General features: G+C 40.5%; 1 protein-coding gene across 2 annotated transcripts in view; it reads right to left on the bottom strand.

Moving 5' to 3' along the window:
* The window catches only part of cblb (Cbl proto-oncogene B, E3 ubiquitin protein ligase), a 59,769-nt gene that overhangs the window by 4,116 nt on the left and 31,492 nt on the right, over positions 1–24,161 (bottom strand). The window contains exons 5-17 of one of the 2 annotated variants that reach the window (XM_046409948.1): positions 22,073–22,229; positions 20,503–20,624; positions 15,364–15,501; positions 14,618–14,705; positions 13,902–14,033; positions 9,351–9,551; positions 8,849–9,043; positions 7,848–8,225; positions 4,792–4,889; positions 2,304–2,420; positions 2,140–2,204; positions 1,539–1,652; positions 184–381 (exon numbers count right to left, since the gene is read on the bottom strand). In XM_046409948.1, coding sequence (XP_046265904.1) covers positions 184–381; positions 1,539–1,652; positions 2,140–2,204; positions 2,304–2,420; positions 4,792–4,889; positions 7,848–8,225; positions 8,849–9,043; positions 9,351–9,551; positions 13,902–14,033; positions 14,618–14,705; positions 15,364–15,501; positions 20,503–20,624; positions 22,073–22,229 — 2,003 coding nt within the window. The remainder of the gene's footprint in view (positions 1–183; positions 382–1,538; positions 1,653–2,139; positions 2,205–2,303; positions 2,421–4,791; positions 4,890–7,847; positions 8,226–8,848; positions 9,044–9,350; positions 9,552–13,901; positions 14,034–14,617; positions 14,706–15,363; positions 15,502–20,502; positions 20,625–22,072; positions 22,230–24,161) is intronic. The other variant, XM_046409949.1, reaches the window with a different exon arrangement.

The following is a 24,161-nucleotide window of genomic DNA, read 5'->3' as shown; positions in this document are numbered from 1 at the left end:
CTATCTGTCAGTCAGCAAAGTAATGCTGTAAATAACGTGTGGTGTGATTCTTTTCAGAATAATAAACACTTAATCCACTGAGATGAAAAAAATATTAGATTAGCATAACACTTTATAGGTCACACCACTTTGATCAGACATGATTTTATTTGAACACAACATTGATTGAATTTGAGTGCTAACCGGGAGTTAACAGCAAGTGCTCCTGTCCAGCGGAGGACCTGTGTTGCCGTACAACGACAGAGGGCGAGGATGTGGACGAGTTGCAGGATGAGGACGTTGAGGAGGACAAGAGGTCGACAAAACTGTGCCGCGCCGGAGGAGGAGGAGGAGGAGGTGGAGGCTGGGATGGAGGGCAGCTGTTGAAGGCGTCTTCTAATGCTGAAACACAACAGAAGCCAGAAAAGACTGAGCTCTCTGCTCTGAGCCACAGTACACCTGTTCAATGAGGTGATGCTGCTGTAACATCTGGATCAAAGGCAGTCCCAGCAAAGGGATTACAAGCTGAAGAGTGGCTGGTGTGGCGCCCTCTAGAGGAACACCAAGACAGGATGTTTGTGAGCAGTCCAATTTCAATAGAAATCATTTTCAACAGCAAATACATTTATAAGGTCAATTTAAAGGTAGTCAACTATGTTTTCTCTGGAAAATGTAATGTGTGCATTTATTGTTATTGATAAAGTTATTTTAGAAAAAAAGTTTTTGTTGACTAAAACCACAGGCCAGCTTCAATGCAATTCTCCATTTATTCAGCGGATGCCCTCAGCGTTTCCCTCCGTTCCTCATCACCCAAACACCCCACCTTATTACACACCAGTTCTTTTATTTTATTACATTCATTTATGTGACCTTTATTTAACCTGGACTTCCCCACCTGCATCTCATTCCCTCATCAGCCTTCTTCCTTTGTTTCTTGGCAATACATTTTATGCTTGTTGTGTTCACCTGTTACTCTGAGACCTGTATCCTAACCTGTTTCTGTTTACCTTTCGCTTTTTGGTTGGATTGTGGATTCTTGCCTGTTCCTTTTGGATTTGTTTGCCTCTGTTGGACTGCTGCCTCCTGGTTTACACCCTCGTCTGCCTCATGATCTTGGAAACCTAAGTTCCTCAGCGTTTTGATTGTTAAATCACTCAACTGCCCCGTCTGCCTCTGTTACCTGCATTTGGGTTCAACACCCTCCTAACTCATATCCACCACCTGTGATACAATGCAGGATTTTTACTGCATGGTAGGTATTGGTACTTTTATTTAGTTTATATATATATATGATATATATATATATATATTGTATATGATATAAATAATTTTACAAAATTAATATTATTTGATGGTCTTATAATCAAAATAAAATGAGTGAATAATTCATCTGTCTGAAGTCAAGGATTCAAGTTTGATAGCGGGAAAACAAAAGGACATTTTTTACAATTACACAATCAGACAGATAGGATATGACAGCAGAGAGGCTGAGACAGACAGGGAGCTGTGGCTGGGCGAGGGACACGAGGTGGGGATGTGTTCTGGTTGGGGTAGGCTACCTTGGGGGGGCAGCAGAATGTCATAGTCGGAGGGTATCTCGTTGGTGTTGGAGGGGCAGGGGACAGTATGTGCTGCCCCTAAGAACAACCCTCTGACAGACTCTGAGTGTCCACCTGAGGAACACAAACCGAGTTCAACATAATGCAGTCTGAACAGCCACTCTGATGGGGCACAGCACATCCAATTTTAAAATGAGCTTAATTCTGCCAGTCGCATTAGATTTAGCACGGTTGTTATACATTTTAGCCTGATTTAACTTTCTTACAAGGTTTAATGCATTTAAATGAGGTGATGAGATCACTCTCTTGGTATCAAGATGATCTTCATCATGAAACTGATAAAAACAATTTGACATGAAACATGACGGGAAACGAAAGAAATTAACTGAAGCCTCTTTCTCATTCTAAGAATCAGCACTCTCAACAGTGGATCATATGAGGTCCAGAAATGTTCAGAGATGTTCTAGAGATCATTTCTGGGCTTCATCTTTACCCTGTTCACTGGAACACTTGCTAAAACAGATGAATATGGTCAGTGGTCTCATGGTAAAAGAGATAAAGGTAATGTATTTCTAACTCATGGTGTGGTTTTAGGACTCACCGAGCTCAGGGGGGTGGGGCTTCTTCTCCTCAGCGGAAGGTTCTGGAGAGCTATTCACCAAGTTTCTGAATGAGAGAGGAAATCATTAACATAACTGAACTCTAACAGAACCATCAGTGCTGTGTCACCACACCAACGTTAATAAGGTGAGAGAGGGCTAGTACCTGCTGGGTACAGAGACGCTGATGGGAGCCTGACTCAGGCAGAGGCTGAATGAAGGAACCTGATAGTTGTCCTCCACCCTCTCCACTGCTCCCCGTTGTCGTTCTACCACAGGACTCCTGAAAGGGTTGGTTGGTTCGTAAAGATTACCATGCTTTGTCATCCCAGCCTTTGCATCAGTATCACTCACAGTTACTGCACCCATTTTCAGTGATATTCATCCATCCATCCATTTTCTATACCGCTTATCCATCAGGGTCGCGGGGGGGCTGGAGCCTATCCCAGCTGACTACGGGCGAGAGGCGGGGTTCACCCTGGACTGGTCGCCAGTCAATCGCAGGGCCAACACACAAAGACAGACAACCACACACTCTCACACTCACACCTAGGGGCAATTTAGAGTAGCCAATTAACCTAACATGCATGTTTTTGGTATTGTGGGAGGAAGCCCGAGAACCCGGAGAAAACCCACGCAGGCACAGGGAGAACATGCAAACTCCACATAGAAGGGCCCAGACCGGGATTCGAACCTGGAACCCTCTTGCTGTGAGGCGACAGTGCTAACCACTGCACCACCGTGCCGCCCTAGTGACTTTCAGTTCCTTTAAAAACAAAACAATTTACTCAATATGTAGTTTTACTGCCAAAGATGCTAGCTTCATCTTGCTAGAAAATGAAAGAAATAAACCAAGTGGCATTGTAAATTTTATTCATTGTTTATGCTAAATATGTATCTGCCAATCTGCACAATAGCATATCCTAAAACTTCTGATTTTCTTGATTCAATGAGCAAAAGAGTAAGCCATGAAGTGTAGCCTATCAGCATCTAGACGTATAAATTATCTTTGATTAATAACTCCCTTCATTTTAGATGGATAAAGGACTCCAGGTCTCTTCAGTTTGCTCACACAAATTCTTAATTTTGTGTAGTGTAATGTAAAAAAGTAATATACAATATACAAAATGTATCAACTGGTTCCACCCTGCTGGCTGTGTTTGCTTAGTGTGTACAGTGTATTAATGTACTTTGTACCTCTGCAGACTAACTGTTGAGCTGTGTCTGTTGTGATGATTAAACAAGGAAACAGTGAAAGAACTATCTACCACAAATGATGCAGGGATTTCTATGGCAAGTAACAAGGGTCATCTACACAGCATAATGGTCTGCCATTACTGTTACATATTGATATAGTTAGCTAGTGAGCTACGAACTTTAAAAATATTTATTATAATGAAAAAACTGCATTAAAGCGCGCTAAAATAATTGTTGGACTTAATTAATTAACGCGTTAGCACGATAATAATATATATATATGTGTGTGTGTGTGTGCGTGTAAAGTAAAATGTAGCCGTACATCACTCTAATAACATCAATATCTGAACACACTAAATTGTTTTCAGAACAACCAGAGCTTCCCCTTTTGGCTTAAGCTTCATCAGAAGTGACAGCCCTTTCCCCTTCCTCCACTACAGCCCAATACACAGAAACACCTAATCGAATTCTGGCTGCAGCTAAAAGGCTATTAGTTGTTCAGCTATCATTTTTCAAAGTTGTTTCTAACCAGGACTTCTCCCTAAGGATAGCAGACCTCACTGGTAGAAGGTTCGTGAATATGAAAGCACAGAAAAGAAGGGAGAATTCTGGACGTGAAACTTTGGAATATATCTATGAGGAGAACAGTGTTATGCCAAAACTTGATTTATATATACTATATATACTTGATTTTGGCTGAATACAAGCAGTAACTTAAACACACAAGTCTCATAAGGTTAGTTCTGCAGTTCAAATACCCTTGCACATGTGTGGAACAGTTAGATTTAGTTTCCTAAAGATTTGGCAATTTCAGCTCTCGGGGGCTGAACTGATTTTCACTACACTACATTGCACATCACCACTTTATACGTCATGCTGTTCACAATAACAGTTCAACCTGCACTTTATGCTTATCTGCACAGCACATATTCAACACAAAACCATGTTCTGCTCAGTGTTTCTCTAGTTTTATGATCACTGTTTTCTTTGCACTATGTATAATTTTGCTTACACTTTGTACAGCTGTCTTGTAATAACTTGTGTCGTCCTTGTGTGGCAGTGTGTGTAGTTGTATAATTGCATAGTATGTATAGACATAGTCCTGTGTTGACGTTTTGTGTAGATTGTAGTTAGAAATTAGTAGAAAAGTAGTAGAAATTGTAGTAGAAATTACAATAAAAAAAAAAAAACACTTGACTTGGCTTGATGACCCATTGATTAAACAGGCTTTTGTCCATAATTTAATATTTTCAAGGATTCCAAAGGGCTGTTTTTAAGGTTTAGACTAAGGTTAGAATTAAGTAAAAGCTGGTGTTATAGTAAGGCTTGGAAGTTAGGCATTCAGTTGTGATGCTTAAGATTACAGTTAGAGGGTAGGAGGTGTGTTATGTCACTGGGGATCTCAAGTACAGAAGAACGACTCTGTGTGTGTGTGTGTGTGTGTGTGTAATACTCACTTGTGGCTACTGGCAAGTGCAGACTGGGTCGGCGAGTGCGAGTGCCGTGAGGGAAGGATGTCATAGTCATCACTGATTTGCACATCGTTAGAGAAGGGCTGAACAGACACACATAAGACAAGTGGGAAAATACAAAGGAACTCAATTTGATAAGCAGAAATAAATCTATATTCATTATATGATGTATCAGATATCTGCTGTGGGGGCTGTCCTGATTACTTAGCAAACACAGGACAATATGGAAGGTAGTTGGTGATATTCTATTCACTTACTACAGCTGCAAAGCAACTCACTAAAAAGATAGTGTGGGTTTAAGGGTGCAAGGGATGTGCAATTTATGTTACGATGTTTGGATCACATCTGATACAGTTCAAAGGTCAAATAGGATCATCAGCCTGCAGGGTTCTGAGCAGGATTAATTACTTTCTGAGTTTCACCATTAACCATTAATAACAATAAACAAAAAAAGCCAGCATAGACACTATGTCATGTAAAAGCAGTGCTGACGAGAACAAATGCAACACAACATGATAGACATCTTATGTGACTAAATTTAGTGTCAATCCAAAGGCAAAAGTCAGGAAGGCATGACCTCTGAATCTTCTGCAGCGTGGAGCAAACACTGGTGAGGTTATAGTCAGCTCACTGTGGAGCAGGGTTGCTCTCTAGACCTTCAAAGACACATATTTGCTGCCCCAAGCAAGTACTGGAGGTGTGTGAGAGACGCATTACAGATCCAAGTAATGCTTTTGGCCCAGCTTCATGTTTAAAACGAGTATTCCTAGCTGTTACTACTACCAATACTACCACTGTTACTAATAATAATACTTTCCCTTAGCAAAGAACACTGTAGTTTGATGATACTGTTTGACCTGTATGGGAACTGTATCTGGTTTTCCAAACAAGAAAACTGTACACCATCTGCATTCTTAATGGACAATTCTGAAAATCCTGGGTCAGATTTGATCTTCAGTGACTATTATCTGATTGCCCCTATAAGTCTCTAATCTCTCCAGCTGATGCAGACTTCCTTCTCTGCGTGTACTAGTCTAGAAGAACAAGTTAAAGCACTAGTGTAAGAGATCACATTTCTCCCATACTGGTTTCTCTACTCTCTCCCTCTTTCTTGCTATCTCCCACTCACTCATGCTCTCTCAGCACAAGATTTCTACCTGCTAAAAAGAAGTTTATCCTCCCCACTGTCTCTATATTTAAGACTAGTCTTTTAAGACTAGTCTAAACTGACTTTGTTTGGAAAGGGTCATGAGATAAAGTTTGTTTTTGAAATTTTATAAATAAATTTACAGTACATTCAATGTGTGTGAGTTCCTCTATATGGAAGACCAAAAATGTACAAACAAGCAAATCAATTTCCTGAATTTTACCAAAAAAGTGACAAAGCTCTCCACCAATTAATACTAGCATTTTCTGATCAAACAGGATCTCCCAGTGAAGAGTGGGTGAGTGGTTAAGCATGCATGCACTGCATACTAGGCTTTTAATTGATACAGTGGATAGTGTAGAAATTATGCAGATACTCAACAGAATTGTAGCCTCTACGGGATGATTTGCAGGGTTGTTGTTGTTGAAAACACTGAGTTTTAGTTAAACCATGGATTTCATTATTTAAGATAGATTATCAGATTTATGCATGTATTCATTAGAGGAATGACAGGGCAGCTTATTAGCTGCACACCTGCTGCATGCCTTTTCTACAAAGGGACCATCAGAAAAGGCTTTAATTCTCACTTTTCTCATCCCTTTGACAAACACAGTAAACCTAAACTGTATACGTGAGTAATTTAATCAAGCTTGACTTGAATATTCACAAACAATAAAAACATGTGAATCACTAAATTGTCTACAACTGTCTCTTCACTCATAAATGAATCCCAATGCATATCTTTCTGTTTTATACCTATGAAGAAAAAGATCAAAACGGCAATAAATGCGAACACATTAGGATTATGATACATCATAAACAGATGCATATTCAGTTATTTTATCTCATGACAATAGTACATGGAGCTTTGCTGTGCAGTAAGTAGTGATGAGTGCGTAGTAATGCAAATCAGAAAACAAAACTATTTAAAAACTGTTCTTGTGAATGTCCTGCAGTTTAATTTGTCTTTGATATTTAGATCTTTAAAGCAGAAAGTTTTTGACTGTACAGTTCGGGTTCACAGTTCTGGAAGTGCTACACAAGTAATGCAGTTCAAAATGTTAATAACCACCAATGATACCTGCAAATGCATGGCACATAACAAAGTAATGCAAAGTGTAACTGATTTTCCCTCACCACTGTCTCCAATGCTTGCTCATAGGTGAGTGCAGGGTCTCTGTATATCATGTTCTAGACCTGCTCTGAATGGAATGTAACATGTGATAACTTTGATGTCATTTGGCACTTCATAAATACAACTGACCTCACTAAATACTACGTATAACACATTACAGATACTCACACAAGTATGAATAATACACTCCCAAAATGTGGGTGCCAGGAACCCTGCATTATGATATGAACAATAATAACTTAAATCTGTAGGAGGTGAGAGAAATGCTGTATTTCCCCCATGCACCACTGAAACATTAGCTAATGGATGTTATTAGAGGCTTTTGGAAGACTAAATTAGACTGAGTGACCAAAACAAACATTTTTATTTAGCTGCTAGTAAGCTGTGGAGCTAATCTTTTCCTTTTGTCTCATTTATTTTCCATGAGCCACATGGTCACATGGATTATTGCTGCACCAGACTGCATAGTAAACCATTCAACAGTTAGTGTAATGTTTACCGTGTTTACTATTTTAGTTTCGTTTTTTTAGCTCAACGTACAGCTGAAGCTGATGGAAATGTCATTACATAAGTAATGGACAAATTAATGTTGTGATCCAATGATGGTGCATGATGAACAGTCAGAAGATCATAAGATAGATCAAAGTCATAAGGGTTCGGCATCTCACAACAGTGAATGTCTGGACATCAAGAAACAGCCTATTCCGTACTTATTCAAATATATCACCTTAAATGTTCAAGCTGACATCTAAGCCCTACCTCTGAGTTTCCTGGACCCTCCATTCTGTGATGCAAGCTCACAAATCCCGCAGTTGGACAACTGAGTGGTCTTCCGTTTAGGTGAGAGGGGCCAGTGGGTCCCAGCTGCAGTGGGTGTTCGGATCCAGTCCTGTGGACATCCACAAAGTGGCTGTCTTTGGAACCCCATGTTTCAGGGTTTGTCTGGGAGTCTGACAGTGCGCCAGTAGAAGATGAGATGGAAGAAGACAAGGAAGAGGAATTGGGGAGCCAACAGTGGTGTTGCTCTGGGGGGATGGGCGGAGGGCGCTCAGGGGGAGGGGGTGGAGGTGGGTCTCTCTGGGGAGGAGGTGGGGCTGGGAGAGGCTTGTCCTGTTTTCTGGACATGCCTGGCGAGGACTAGAAAGGTGAAGAGATATGACATGTTCACTGAAATAACAGAAGACAATATGAACAATTTAAGTGTCACTTTGAAACTACACCACCCCATACAGACATACTAATGTTTTTTGGTTGTTTTTGAGGGGAATATAAGTGAGCACTTTGTGGCAGCAATATGCAATGAGGAACATGAAAAACACCCCAAAGAATAACAGGATTTATGACACTTTTATGCCAGCGACTAAGAAGATATGAAGAATTGATTTATAATCCTTCAGAAATTTAGACTTTAGGACTTGATGACACCACTACACTTTTTTTTGTCATATATTTAAATTTTCTTTCTCTTTTCTTTCTTTTCTTTCTCTACTCTAAAACTATCTTGAATGTATTTCCTGTCTTTCAATTTTTACTTATTTATTATTCTATTACTATTCTTAGACAAGACAAGACATTCTATTTCATCAGGTTATTCTATTGTTTTTAAGTCCTCCTGTAAAGCACTTCCTAAATGTTACTTTTATGAAAAATTTCTTTTAAATTACCATGTGCCAGCCTGCTGATGCTTGACTTTAATGACCATGTGTGAGGAAATACAGGCAACGCCTTCCTCTTTGTATCTGGGGAATGCTGTGACTGACCTTTGGGGAGCCGGTGGGACTGGCAGATGGGGAGCGAATGGCACTCTTCTGGATGAGGTCTAGTCGTGGCGGAACTGGGGGAAGGCTGAGGTGCTGGACGCAGTGGCTGTGGTCTCCTCCATGGACTTTGCGGTGTTGGCTGACAGGTGAAGAGCTGGGAGACACCATGGGTGAGTTCTCACGTTCAACACAGTGCTGTGGGTAAAGTAAATAAAATGTTAAATGGGTGAGCTCTGGATGTATTTGAGCATCTGGAGAAAGATGATGGGTGAGTCTAAGGCCTAGCAACGATCAACTATCCTTCTTGCTAACCACATCTTTGAGTGAACAACTTAAAATCCTACATAGTATAGATTTAAGTGTAATTATAATGTATGAAATTTGATAAATATGGCCCTAGACTTTACCCTGTACTACAAACAACCAAAAGACTACTCAGATTTCTTTAAGCCCTTTTACCAATACCAACGTTTCAGCTACCAGTGGTACTGCAGGTCTTTACCTTCCTGCTGATGGCCAGTCCATTCATGACCAGACAGTCCTCTCGATCTTCCTCATCATCCAGCTCCATCATGGGGCAGCTATGCTGGGCCAGGAAGAAACACTTGGTGCCTTCATTTCGTGGGTCAAAGGGATCCACAATTATGGGCTCTGTGCCTTTGATCTCACAACGACAGAATGGACAACCCTGGCCATCTGATTCCTGGAACATATAAAAGGAAAGAGTTCGCATGGAACAGGATATTTCATGCAAACACACACAAGTTGTTGCTGCATACAGCTGGGATACATATGGCTAAGGTCGTGTGCTCTCTCTACCACCCTATCTCTCTTCCCTCCTTTTATGAAAGAACCATCACAAAGTCAACACATTCTTGTGTAGATCCTCTCCAGGGAAACTGTTTCGCAACTTTACTGGCCACATGTGCATATTCCACAAGGCAGCCCCTGTAAAACAGGAGTCATAAGCAAGAGAATATATAAAGATGTTTTAGTTTTCTGCGCTTCTCTCTCCACTGGCTCAGGGGCTACACTCAAAGGCAGACAATATTTACAGAGAACAAAGCTGCATCTGTGGTGGCCATATGGTTGGAGACTTGGAAGAGCACCCACCAAGGGCATGTTTGAAACATAATCCTAATTAGAGTGGGCTGAGAAGAGAAGGAGTGGGAAGGGAGCTCGGATGGGGGGAGGAGATGGTATGATGGTCATAGAGCCTGAAGAAACCATACTGTTCACGACAGCAACAACGATGAGCTAATGCAAACTGCTCCTGAACTGCTGCTTTCTGAACTTTTATTTGCACCCTGAAATGTACAGAAAATGGCACTTCAACTCAAAAACAGGATGGTGACGCAGTCACCACAATGATTTAGCAATTCGCAGATGCTTAGACCTCAAGGTTAACTCCTCAATCAGGTAACCTACCAGCACTTGACTTAACTACTCAGCATCTAATAAAACTTTCCTTCCAGGAAACAAAGAAGCATCTTGTGATTACTGTTAGCTGTGTTTCTAAAATTTGCATGATTACCATAAATTTCACATTTTTCCTTAAATTTAGTGCAGTAAGTTTAGGCTAAATGATGAAATCAATAGAAACATAAAGTATGTTCACTTTTCAGCAATTCAGCAGTTAAGGCACTTTAGATTGTCCCACTGCTTCCTCTTTTTCCTCTTAGTTATTTAATCAGTCAATATACACCAATCAGCCACAACATTAATAATGCTGACAGGTGAAGTGAACAACATTAATCATCTACTTACAGTGTTCTGCCGGGAAACCTTGGGTTCATGCAGGCCGTTGTTTTTTTCCCCCTCAAACCACCAACCACCAACTTTTAATCTATGCATCTGGTTTGTTTGATGCAGTGTCTCTGAACCCCACAACACACACACACACACACACACACACACACAACCTAACCCTAAGCCCAACCTAATCTTAAAGTAAGTCTTCACCCTAATATTTAATAATCTACGCTGTCAGGACTTGCATTTGTCCCCACCAGTAAGGCAGGAGTAAGGTGGGCACTCACAATGTGACTGTGTAAACTGATTTTGGTCCCCACAACTACAGAATACATGCCCACACACACACACACAACTTGCCAACACTAATAACAACGATACAGTCATTAGTAGAGACACAGGCGCAAACCTTATCAATGAAATCTATAAGCTTGTAAAAAGCTGACAAAAAAGCCCCTGTGAGTCTTCACCGTACTCATTCAAGATAAAACTAATAGCTAGAACAGAGGAACCCTCTCATATTCCCCATGATGTGCAGAGATGAAAGCCAGTCACTACAGAGAACAGGATGCAGAATTACACAGCTAACCAGCCAGCTGTGAGTGAGAAGTCTACGTGTGTTCTACCGCAGCTGACTAATATGCAGAGTGAGAGGAAAATCAGGGAACATCACTGAGTCAATTATCTGAACTGACTGGTGCTGGGTTAGTCACGGTCTCAGGGTGGGAGGGTTCCCTCTCTCTCTCTCTTTCTGACTAAGAATTTAACTAACATGGAGAAAAATCACTCACACTGACATACGTCACTGAATCACTGGCCGAGGTTGTGGAGTAGGCACACAGAGAGTTGTCATAACAGGAAGTATGACAAATAAACAGTGTTAATGTGGGTGCTGCTGTTTACAGGGTATAGAACTGAGTTGTGGAATGACTTGCATCATTTGCTAAATGTACAGATATGTTTAGAGTAAAGCGACTCAAGAAAAAGCTTTCCAGCTTTGTAGCCAAAGTGAACCTCTTGAGAACAAAGCAGGAAAACACAAGTAGTGTGTGTGTGTGTGTGTGTGTGTGTGTGTGTGTGTGTGTGTGTGCACTCCAACAAGCCTCTCAAATGCCTAAATGAGGGTTTTTCAAGAGCTCTCTTGTAAAGAACCCTCAAAATGACATTCTATGGAAAATAAATACCCACTTAATAAACAATTTGGAACATCGGAAAGAATTCAGTATTTCTTTGTTGTTATAATTGTGATCTAAAATATTTGATCCAATGGCTGATTTTCCAAAAAGATTGGGTATAATTTTCTTTTCTTTTCTTTCTTGCAAGATTTACGGTCTACACAAACGCCCGCTGAGGATAACTTCCTGTGACAATAAGCACAGACTGACAGCATTATCACAGGATCTACTGAAGAGACACGAAACGTAATTAACTGGAATGCATCTAAATGTCTTCCATTGTTTGATCTTTCTTTTGACATCAATTCTTCTGACTAACACAAAGCAAACACGAGGCTCATGATAAATGGAAAGACTTACACTGCTGACTGAATGACAAACCAAGTGTACTCAAGTTCATGTCTAAAACCTGCACTCACTGTCCTCTGAATCATCTTCCATGCTCCCTCTCGCATTTTAAGTAGACAGACGAGTAACAGACAACCACACACTCACACCTAGGGGCGATGTAGAGTAGCCAATTAACCTAATGTGCATGTTTTTGGTATTGTGGGAGGAAGCCGGAGTACCCGGAGAAAACCCATGCAGCACAGGGAGAACATGCAAACTCCACATAGAAGGGCCCAGACCGGGATTCGAACCTGGAACCCTCTTGGTATGAGGCAACAGTGCTAACCACTGCACCACCATGCCGCCCTCATACAAAAACCATTAAGAGGATTATTATATGTGTCTAACATGTAATCTGGGTAGAAGTCTTTGACTTGATCCCCTCTCAGAGTTAGTTTAAGCCAAAAAAATAAAAATAAACAAATAACCTTGATAAAGCCTTGATAAAGAATCATGATTACAAGCCAGATTTTTGGGCTTGTGTCCCAGTCTGCAGAGTGAATGTGTGTGTATCCCTGCCTTGGTTCAATAACAGCAGGGACAGCGCAGAACATGTCATACAGGTCTGGAGAGTGACACAGATGTCACATACAAAGAAGGTAGGGTGTGGGGAGTCGACAAAAGACAGAGGTAAAGAGGGAGGAGACGAGGGACAATTTGACACAGCAAAGCCTAATGGTCTAATGACTCATAAGGGAAGGTAGTAACACTCTTCACAGGCACAGCTTCTGATGCACAAACAAGTGCACAAGTACAATGAACACCTGGAAAAAAAAGCAAATAAACTGGAATATACTGTGTGCACATACTGTCAGTGTTCATGTCCGCTATTGAGTTTTATTTATTTCTTTTACCATGTACTTGCACAGAAGGCTGTGTGTTTCTATTATTCAGTAGCATTTTTATACGCAGATTCTTCTTAATCTCTGAAACAGATTTGTTCCAACATATAAAAATATAAAAATACACTGTTTGCAGTGTACTTTTACAGCTGCATCTTGAGTGGGAGCATCACCGCATGGATGAGCAGCTGCACAAAGCAGGACCTCTCGGCCCTTAGGAGGGTAGTCCGCTCGGCTGAGCGGACAATCAGAACAACTTTACCCGACCTGCAGGACATTTACATCAAACGATGCAGGTCGAGAGCTGAGAAGATCCTCAGGCAGCCCCACCACCCTGGACACTCACTCCTGTCCCTGTTGCCATCAGGCCGTTGGTTCCGCTGCCTGAGAACAAACACTGAGAGGATGAGGAAAAGCTTCTTCCCCCAGGCCATCCGTCTGCTCAACAGTGAGCGTTAATCTGGACAATCCCACTCCCACCTGCACTAGATGTAAATACTGTACATTTTTATTTTTATTCTTTTTATAATGTTTCTATTTTATAATATTTAATTTTACTAATTTTATTTTTCTTACCTATTTTTTGGTAGCAGTGACAAAGAGAATTTCACTGCACATTGTACCGCGTATGATTGTGTGTGTGACAAATAAAAAATATCAAGATAAATACCTTGTATCTTGCAGTGTTGAAGAGTAAAAATTTTTAAATCTTACAGGTGAGATTTTGGTGTTTTCCTGTAAATCTGGATAGAATATTGCACAAAGAGCCCTAAACATGTACAGATTCCAACATTATCACTACTTCTGATGTACATGTACAATGGCAGAGGAGACAGACCCATCCAATCAAAGTTCTGATCTCAAAATGACTTGCACTACAGCTTATTACAATACCTGCCAGGCTGTAAGACAGGAAGTGCACATGAGGTGACCACAGGGTTCGATCTTAACGTCTTTGTCATTCTCAGCACAGATCTTACAAAGCTGGAAGGTGGAGCCCATCTCACAGTACAGCTCATACTGCTCCTGTTGAGGCAGCACAAACTCATGTTAGTGACCAAGTGGTTCATGTATCAAACTGTACATAAGAACAAACACAAAAATATACACACAGACACACACAAACAGTGAAAGCTTCATAGGATGGCCCTGATGTTAAAATTCATCATGTTTACAGGGACTTCCCATTAGTAATTCAAAGCTATTCCATCACTTAAATTGTCATAGTTAATGTTGTCCAAAAAAATTGGTGAAGTAACGTCTGCTTATCAAGATGAAGCAGTAAAGTATCTGTAAATCAAAAAACATGAAAAACAATTTAAATACTGATCTGTAAAGTCCTCTGTTTGGAGTTCACTTATCTTAAAACATCATCATAAATTCCATGCCACACAACACCAGCCTTTAATTTTCCCTTCACACATCATCAATGGTAGACTTTACAACTGTTCCTCCTTCACTCAGACATTACTAGAGAGTAAACACTACACCCCATTGAATAAACACACTAACACACATGCTATGCTCTCAGAAATCTTTTTCAAATTGGAAAACCATGAACATCATTCTGCCTATCCAGATGAAGCATGTTTTCAGAAATACAAACCCACTTGTGTCACTTTGATGTGATCATGGGGTGTTGGCTCACATAAACCAGTGAGGTCAGGATTGTAACTGCGGCCATCAGGGAACAAATAGCTGTCAATGAGAGAAAAAAGTTGACATGAGCTAACAGTGCACAGCAAAACTTTGACTCAAAGTATTTGATCAGTCTTGTTTGGAACGACAGGGTGGCTGTGGCTCAGGAGGTAGAGTGATTGCCCACCCATTGGGATGCTGGTGGGTAAAAAATGTGCCAAAGTGTCCTTGGGAAAGACATTGAACCCCATATTGTTCCTGATGGCTGTTCCATCAGTGTGTGAGTGTTTGTGTGAATAATTAATACCTGATGAGCAGGTGGCAACTTGCATCCTCTGCCACCAGTGTATCAGTGTTTGTGTAAATGTGTGAATGTTGCTCATGTTGTCTTTGAATAACCAGATGACAGCCTTCAGGAAAAGCCACTGATGGGAACTTCACCAGCTTCACCACAGTTGCTGGGGTCTCTCTGCTTCATCAAAAACTAAGGTGCTTCAAACAGGATCCCCCTCCTCCCCATCTCAGGCTACAGTGGACTTGTAAGAGGACACTGGGCTCCTCTGTTCCCTGGTATGTCAAGAAATTTTTAAAGACTACACATAAGCAGGTGTGACTGATTGAGACACAGGTCATCATTTGTCATACGTATTCAGTGTGCACACGGTGGAGAGTTTGCACAACCAATCAATTTAAAAACAGTGAGTGAGGGGTTACGTACAAGCCCTCTCTGTAGCCATCGATGAGAGCCTGGAACAGTGGTTTGTTGTTGGGGATGGTCTGCAGGATGTTGCCATCACTGGTCACATAGCCGATAGCCCACTGACCCAGTCGTGTACAACTAAGTCGAAAGATGTAACTGTTGGAGAGAGGAAGAGAAACAGAAGCGCACGGTTTATACACAAAACAAAATGTGTATAATAAAGTTGAAATAATGATGTTGAAGCAATAAAACATGTTTTGAATGTCAGATTCACAGTGGTATTTTATTGATATCACTCAAATAGCTGCGACTCTACTGTCAATCTCTTTAACTCATTGATGTCTAGCTTACACATGAATAAACTATCTAATACAACAATACAACAACTTGAATTTCCCTCGGGATCAATAAAGTATCTATCTATCTATCTATCTATCTATCCATCCATCCATCTATCTATCTATCTATCTATCCATCTAACAAACACAGATAAATCCGAAGCTTGGAGTACAGCCACTGCTCCTTCATATTAAAAGCAGCCAGCTGAGGTCGTCTGGGCCTCTGATTAGGATGCCACCGGGTAGTCTCCCTTTAGAGGTTTTTGGGGCACTTCCAACTGAGACGAGACCCCAAGCATGATTCAGGAGGGATCATGCTGGAGGGATTACAGTTCCCATCTAGCCTGGGACTGCTTTGAGATCCCTGGGAGTAGCTGGAAAATGTCTGGAACACCCTGCTTAGCTTGCTGCTACCGCAACTGAGCCCAGATAATTGTTACTATGGTCATCATTTTTTTTGGGCCTGTTTTATTCACAACAAGCAGGTTGAGCTGCACTTCAACAACTGTCCCAAGAGGCACAGCAAATATGGTGAGCTCTATTCTTTTTATTCTCTCACGGTGTGATTGAAAAGCCTCACGAAGAGCACTCTGACACACAAATGACCAACCTCCTCACACACACACACACACACATACACACTGCATTTAGACCTTTATGACTACTAATACTATTGTGCGTTTCTGTAGGTTATACAACGGCTTCTGAAACAAATGCTGACAAGCTGTGTTTGGTGTTGTGCCAGGTCTTCAGGGTTTCTTCACTCCTGAAAGCAGGTTCCTGCAGGGGAGCAGTCTGAGAAAATAACTTTAACAACAGTGCTAATTTATTGAGAGCAGCTGGCATAGCCTTGAGCCAAGCTGTGCATGCCCTGTGATTAGCCAGCCTTGAGTGGCAGCATGGTGCAGCAGAGCAGAAAATGACAGGACGCATGTGTGTTTGTGGATGAAAAGCTGGTGTGTGCCTGAGTACGCAAATATATAGGCTACTGATGACCAAGTGAGTCGTGCAAATATCGCCGTTATGAACACTAAAGCAACCACGAACGCATGAACGCAACACAGCTGTCTGGGGAAGGACTGTCATATCGGATGTTTTACATGTTACCTCTTCGATTCACACACACACACACACACACACACACACACACACACACAAAACTGGGTTAAGCTCTTACAGATGAAAGGTTAACCCACAATGCATTTGTCACATCTCAAACAATCACAGCAAACGTCGCAATCACACCGAACGTGGCGATAACATCAGTGCACGTGTGATTACTGAAGCATGTCATTATCGTGCTCACAGACAGGGATACTTTCTGTAATAAGCAAATATCTTCCGGTTAGAGCTGAAACACAGCATCATTGAGACAATTCTCAATTTGTCATCCCACATCTCTTTCCAGACAAAGTTCTATTGGATTTAGCTCGGTCTCTTTGTTGTTGGCGGGGGTGGGATCATACTGTGGTCAAGGCTAGCTTTTAGCCCAGTGCTTCTGCTGGACCGCATTTTTAATATCTACTCCTTCAGCTTTTGTTGCACTCAGATTTTTCCACATTGTGCTGGGCTGTTTCCTTTACATTCATCTGCACAAGGAAATCCCTGTGATAAGCTTGAAATAAACAGCAAAACCTTCATATGTCTTCACAAAAAAAGTTGTTGGCTGAGGTCTCCTTTCATTTCTTCTTTCTTGGTTGAAGAGTGTGAATTGTAATCATCTCATCTATTCAACCCTCCAATAGTCACTATAGTGTCATTGATCACGTAAGTTCTATGCAACTGAATTATAAGAACAATTACATACATGGACTATTAGAAGAATGAGGATGAACTTTATTGATCCCGCAGAGGGGAAATTCACTTGTCGTGGCAGCTCACAAGAACAGGATAGAGTTTATATGATGACTGCTATCATCTCAAGTCCATCCAGGAATATTCTCATGCTTCACTGGTCCCAAAGAAGGTTCAAGCCATCGTTTTTTCCCTCAAACCACCAACCACTAACTTTTAATCACAACTGTGTTCTCATCTGGTTTCTTTGATGCAGTGTCTCCAAATCCCACAACACACACACACACAGTCTTGTTTCCGTCACTTTTGGGGACATTACATTTACATACATTCATTTCCTGGAGGCTTAACTGTCATCTAACCATAACAGAGAACATTACTTGCCTAATCCTTACCTTAACCTAACACTAACCTTAAAGCCTTCACCCTAACATTTTTTGATTTACTCTGTTGGGGACTTGCATTTACATTTTTATAAGGCATAACCTTGTCCCTAACCCTTAACTTTCTAACTGTCCTTTTAAGTTCTGAAGATTGTCCTCTGTCCTCATGATGCTGGCACACACACACACAAACATATTATCATATATATATTATTTTCTGTGAGAAAGCAAATTAGTTTTGAAATCCCCAGCTTGAAGAAAAGTGCATCCTGTTTGCAGACTGCATCCACTGGCATGCTTTTGTTACAATACAATACTGGTTTGATACTACAAACTACATTTTATCTAAGCATTTTTATCTGAGCAATTTTTTTTTATCAAAAAAAATATATATATATACTGCATTTAAATATCATTTACCCTTACTACTTATTTAATGGATGTAACTTAAATGCATTCATAGTTTCACCTGTGAGATTCAATAATTGGTAGGTAGATTTTTTTAAATTAATTAATTTATTTTTTATTGTAGTTTAGAATGTACCCTCTGTTAATTAACATGCATTCCTTAACACTGACCGAAATATGTGCAACAGTTAAGCAAGGTGAGTATTGCTCGGTTTTCATGAACGTCAGAGTTTGCGGGCTGTCTGGTTAGAGAGGCAGCCAATGCTTCTATTGCAAAGCGTGCAGGCAAAGAGGAGGACGCAGCCCACCACATGAGCTGCCCTTCAGAGTGGCTTATGTTGACCTAAAACCTACTGCCAAAACATTTAATATGAAGATGAATTATGAGCTCGTACAACCACTGAACCATTTGTGGCAAACATTGCTAACCCCCCAACCCCCCGTGAAAAACCAGTCTTTTTAAATTAGTAAGGATGTGCTCATGTTTCTTTACCTGTAGAGCAAGTTCATTTTCTGTTAGCATGCAAAAATATGTCAGGGTTAATTACACTCTCATGACATACCAATCATACAGCTATGCCATTCAAGCAAAATAAACACAAGGTACAAATTACAAATCCTTTTGTGGAACCATAAACTACTACTACCACTTGCAATTGTTTGTTATGATATTATGTAAATATCTTGAAATCAGTACAAAGGGTAGCATATGTTCAACTATTTGTCTTATCTCTTTTACTGTCCCCATTTTTCATCATCAGCTTTACCTTAATTTTGTCTTGTTGTTTGGCTTCAGTGTTTGGTGTTCTGTTGTTATGTATAAATTAATATTCTAGATTAATTTCTTCGGTGGAAGCAGCAGGGGGCGGAGACGAAAAGCTCTGGTCAAGTTTGCAGCAGCCTTCACTCTGCACAGGAAGTGGCAAACGCATCCTGTCAGATCTGATTATGATATATCAGTTTGTATGCAGTTCCCAGCCTACCAATCTAGTGCTCAAGTGATGTGTGACATTAAAGTTCATGTTTAAACTACATTTTACACAAATGAATGTAAATCATACAGCATGATGAACCCCATGATGACGCTGCCAAGTTTGCTGGTGACATATGATGACACAGCAACGATGTCCCCTGTTTGGAGAGCAAAGTCTCCACCCTCATAAATTCTTCTTGTTGTTTGTGTCTCAGCACTGTGACTTGGGATGGCTGGACATAAATTTTTCACCAGTTACATAGCTGTTATGGGAGTTCTACTTCCAGAGCACTCGATGCACACTTTTCACACTCTTTTCTGTTCTTGTGAGCTGCCACGACAAGTGAATTTCCCCACCGTGGAATCAATAAAGTTCATCTTATTTTATCTTAATACCTGAGACTCCCGATCAGTTAATCAGAGCTGAAGAAGCCTTTTGGATGAGAGGTGAAACATCTTTGCTTTTAAACTGAAGTCGAGTTTCCCAACTTAAGCTCTTCTATGCATCAGTAGAGTGATCTCGTACAAAATTCATTTTCTCCTAATTTGTTTGTCTACAAATGCCATTTCAGTATTAGACCATTCAGGCTTGTGAATAACGAGTCCTGTATTGAGTCTATTGACTATGGTGTGAAAGAATTGCTCATGTGCTCACCTTCACTTCTGCCACTGTAATAGACTGTTGCTAGTTTCCTAAAGGGCCAAGACAGTGGCAAAACTCACATCACACTCACTCTCACAGATACTGAAAATGACTTTTCATTAAGACAGTAAGACTTTGCTTACTTATTTCTTCTACACGGGACTTCTTGTGTGTTGCTATTTGTTGACATGGCCCACTTCAGTGTCAGACAACATTGGCAGAATGAAGCTCGTAAAAGTATGTACAAATTTGTGTTACGGTGTGACTGCATGTGAGTCACTTCACAAATGTTAGTTCAAGCGCGGGAGTATGAGTTGTTTTCACTTGTAGAATGGTTGCGGTATATCACAGTATTACGTTTATTTTAGGGAGGAGTAGTCTGTTGTGTACCTAGTATGTCAGGCCAAGGCTGACCTGCAATAATGCCAAACAATTTAAGGTTCAAACACCTCCAAAGTGCTCCCAGTTCGGCCTTTTCAAAAGACACTATGGTTGACAGGGCCCCATACCGTCAAACTGCACGTATACATCTTTCTACACAGAAGCGCAAACATTCAACTGTAGCAACAACAAGAAAAACACATTCTGACTGGAGGGGGACTTTGAAGGTTTCCATACCTGCCCGGCTTATTGATGTACTTATGCAGTCGTGCCTTGACTTCATCATAGGTAAGGAAGGCCATGTAGCCAGGGTGTGTCACTGCCAGGAAGTTCCAGTTCCTAAGAATTGATCCCCATGGCTGGAAAAGATCACACAATGTTGTTTTAACTAAAACACATCATTATGAATAGTACATTCATTATCCATAAAGTCATGTTGACACAATAAATTGTATGTTTATTTGGCAGAACTTGAGCTGTGAAATTATCCAACCATAACATGAATGAGAGAGAAAGCCAAGTCAGAGGTTCTGATACCTGGCTAGCTCAACAGCTAGACCCATGAAATGCAGCTTGTATACTGCAGTCTGTTGTGTTTGGCTTTGTTTACAACTGGGTTGAGGTTTTATGCAGGACAGAGGCAAAACTGATGTCAAAACACCTGATGTGAAAGAGAAGTATCTAACATTACTGTTAGAGACTGGGATCTGTTAACTTGGCGCTTGCTACTTTTCTTCTGAATAGAGAAATTCTGCACAAATATCCCCTCAAAAAGTAACACTGGTAAAGTAACATTCACCTCCATCCTGTCTGTTAGCTGGAGCTCAGAGGGAATGATCTGCTGCCCTCACTGTGTAGCCAGCTGGCAGAAAAATACTGGAATTAGTGGCCTTTGGGCTAAAATGGCAATGGAGCAAGCCATAACCACTCTGTGAGTTTGTTGATTTGAGCTGCAAACTGCATAGTGGCTCAGCCGAAAGAGGAAAGAGGCACCCAAGTGGAAAAGAAAACACTACTGACACAACTGAGTGTGAAACAAGAAAAATACCACCCTCTCATTATGTTCTCTATGATCAGACCACACACTTGGGTTCAAGGTTAAATCATTTTGTAGATTGTAATGAGAACAGCAGTCAAAAAATGTAAAGCTAGCTGAAATCATGCACCTGTGATGAAAAAAATGACTATAGCTGGACTACTACAATAAACAAAGAACATGGACTGAAACCAAGCACTCAGTCAAAAGCAACTCCTATACATTTGCCTTGATATCTTGATTAAAAACTCTCACTGACCATCTTGAAGCCACATGGCCAGTGATCTATCAATAGGAGGGATCTAAAGCCACACACATCCAAAAGCCTCAGACAAAAAACAAGAATAGAACCACAAACATCAAACGGAACACATATTCTCTGTATTTCTTTTGCTGTTAATTTACTGTGTCAGACCTACAAATAACAATGCGGGGAGCGATGACCTCAAGACTTTGATGTTGAAATTAGGACAAAGAGTGGCAATCTGCAGTTTCAAGAACTGAATCAACATCAATATGCATTCAAAACTGTTAATTACAGTTTAAGAAATGAGCTATATTTCAACAAATGAAACTAACTAATGCCAGGGACCGGTATAATAATCTGTTCTCACTGTTAGATATCACATTTGGAGATGTTCAATTCTGGTATTATGTTGCTCTTCCATCTCCAAAAGCCTGAAAAATGCAATGCAAGAATTTCAGACAAAGAAGATGTGCACAGAAATAACACAACAATCTGTAGAATATTACACATATCATATCACTTACCTGAAAGAGGCGTGTAAAAATGTCGAACTCAAACACAGAGATATAGTCATTGCAGGTGAGGTCGATGGTGGATTTGAGGGCCATGGCCTCCAGACCTGAGCTGATGGGATGCACTTCGTGAAGGCACTGTCGGAAGACTTTCCATGGCACTATTGTCCTTAAAGAGAAACAAGTCTGGTCATAAAAGCACACATACAGCAACTTGGCAAAAGGTACTTTATCTGACAACGCATCTTTATATACATGTGCATTTGAAAAAGGCAATGCAAAGGTTTCGGCACAGCAAAAACAAATGTTGTGTGAAGATTTTTAGACAAGGTTGAACATTTCTTCTACTCATGCTGCCACTATGGCCTCAGATTAAATAAAACAATAAAAAGAAATGAAACACTCCAGGTTCTAGATTATATGAAGAAATGACAATGAGGTCTGGTGGTACAGAGTGAAGTATCTCACCAACGACTGATAGAAGTCTGACAATTGATTTGATAGGGCCATGAGAAGGATCTGTCCTTGTTATTTCTGTCAAAAGTAAAATTACCAAATGTATGTGGTGAGCGTGGTGACAGCAGCCTCAGTGGTCTTTAAGCTATGCTGATGCCATAGTTTCACACTAATCTGACATAGTAAAAGCTTCTATTACAGCAATAGATGTGTCTCTACAGTAAAACTGGAATGTTGCTGCACTGAAGGTAAAACCCACAGGGCCCACCCAAATGAGCAATGGCACCTCCATTATAAGGACATCTTCTAGTAGTTCAAAAGAAATGTCTCTTAGTGAATATTTCCTCCTTGCTAGTTGGTAATGTATTTTAGAAGCACTTTTTGTTATATATGTAGAAAATCTCTTCCTGACATCAATCAAAAAATGAAAAAAGAAAAAAAAATTAAATGTCTGTTGCTGTCTCAGGACTGTAATAAGCTCATCCTGTAACAACCCCATTCCTCAGATTTCATTTGTCCCGAATGACTGCATGGTCTACTTGCATGTTTCCCTATACACCTGCCTACCCACACGCACTAAGCCTATGCCTTCACTGCACACAGGGCTAGGTGAATATATTGCTACTTGAAAGAGCAGCTAAAACTTCCATTCTGATAATTGTTCTCATTCTTGAATGAGACATGAGGTAGTTTGATATTGGTTAGCAATTACCAGGGGTGATCAACAATCTAAATCTAAATCTTTTTCCTCAACTTTGAAATGCGCTACATGAAATAACTATAAATTTCACCATTTTCACCATTAAAACACAACATTCATTCATTCAGACAGTTCCTCTTTGGCACATGCTTCTCATCTACCATGTTGCCAGACATAATTCGGGTTGCGTGTTTGCAACACAACATCCAGAGCCACATGAAGAAATAAAACATTTGTTTATCTAGTGCAAATTTACTTGTCAGTGAGGTAATGTGAAATTTGGCCAAAGGATTGTAACGTGAAAAGTCACCATCTCTATGGGTAGTCTGAAAAGATCAATCGAAAGCTCAAAATGTCAGATTGCTCAGCCATGGCGATGACAATGAAACACGCACAGTACAAAGCCCCTGAGCCAAAGAGCGAGTTGCCGCAGCAGAGACAGACTCGGACGCTAACCTAGATGCACAAACCAAAAACCACAACTGTCAGCCGTAACTGCTGGGATGGCAGTCGTTTCGGATTGAGCTCCGTTCAGATAGCTAACATGCTTTTGTTTACATGATTGTGGAATTAAACAGAATTGTTTTTGGATTAAAGAAATTAAGAGACCTTGGTTACTTGGCATGTAGCGAACTTGCAACTCACACATACCAGTGAGAACTTTTTTGGTTGCATACTTTCAAAATCTATTGCTCTTGATGGTTTCTACAGTGTTAACAACTCCAGTTTTAAGACTGTGCCTGTGTTTTTCTATAGTGTTGTTTCTAAAAATACTTTTCTTCTGTTTTATAAAATGTGCAAGGACATAGTCCATATCATTTCCCACCAACTACAATTGAAACTAGGGCTTGTGTTAAGACAGCCTTAAATACTGCTGTGCTTGAGTTTGGTTTCTGGTTAAATGACAAAAAAAGATCATGAAAAAATTTGCGAACATTTCTCAAA

This window comes from Scatophagus argus, chromosome 14, assembly GCF_020382885.2.
Source record: "Scatophagus argus isolate fScaArg1 chromosome 14, fScaArg1.pri, whole genome shotgun sequence".
Classification (NCBI taxonomy): domain Eukaryota; kingdom Metazoa; phylum Chordata; class Actinopteri; family Scatophagidae; genus Scatophagus; species Scatophagus argus.
The sequence above is the reverse complement of the archived record's forward strand: the minus strand, read 5'-3'. Positions and strand labels throughout refer to the sequence as shown.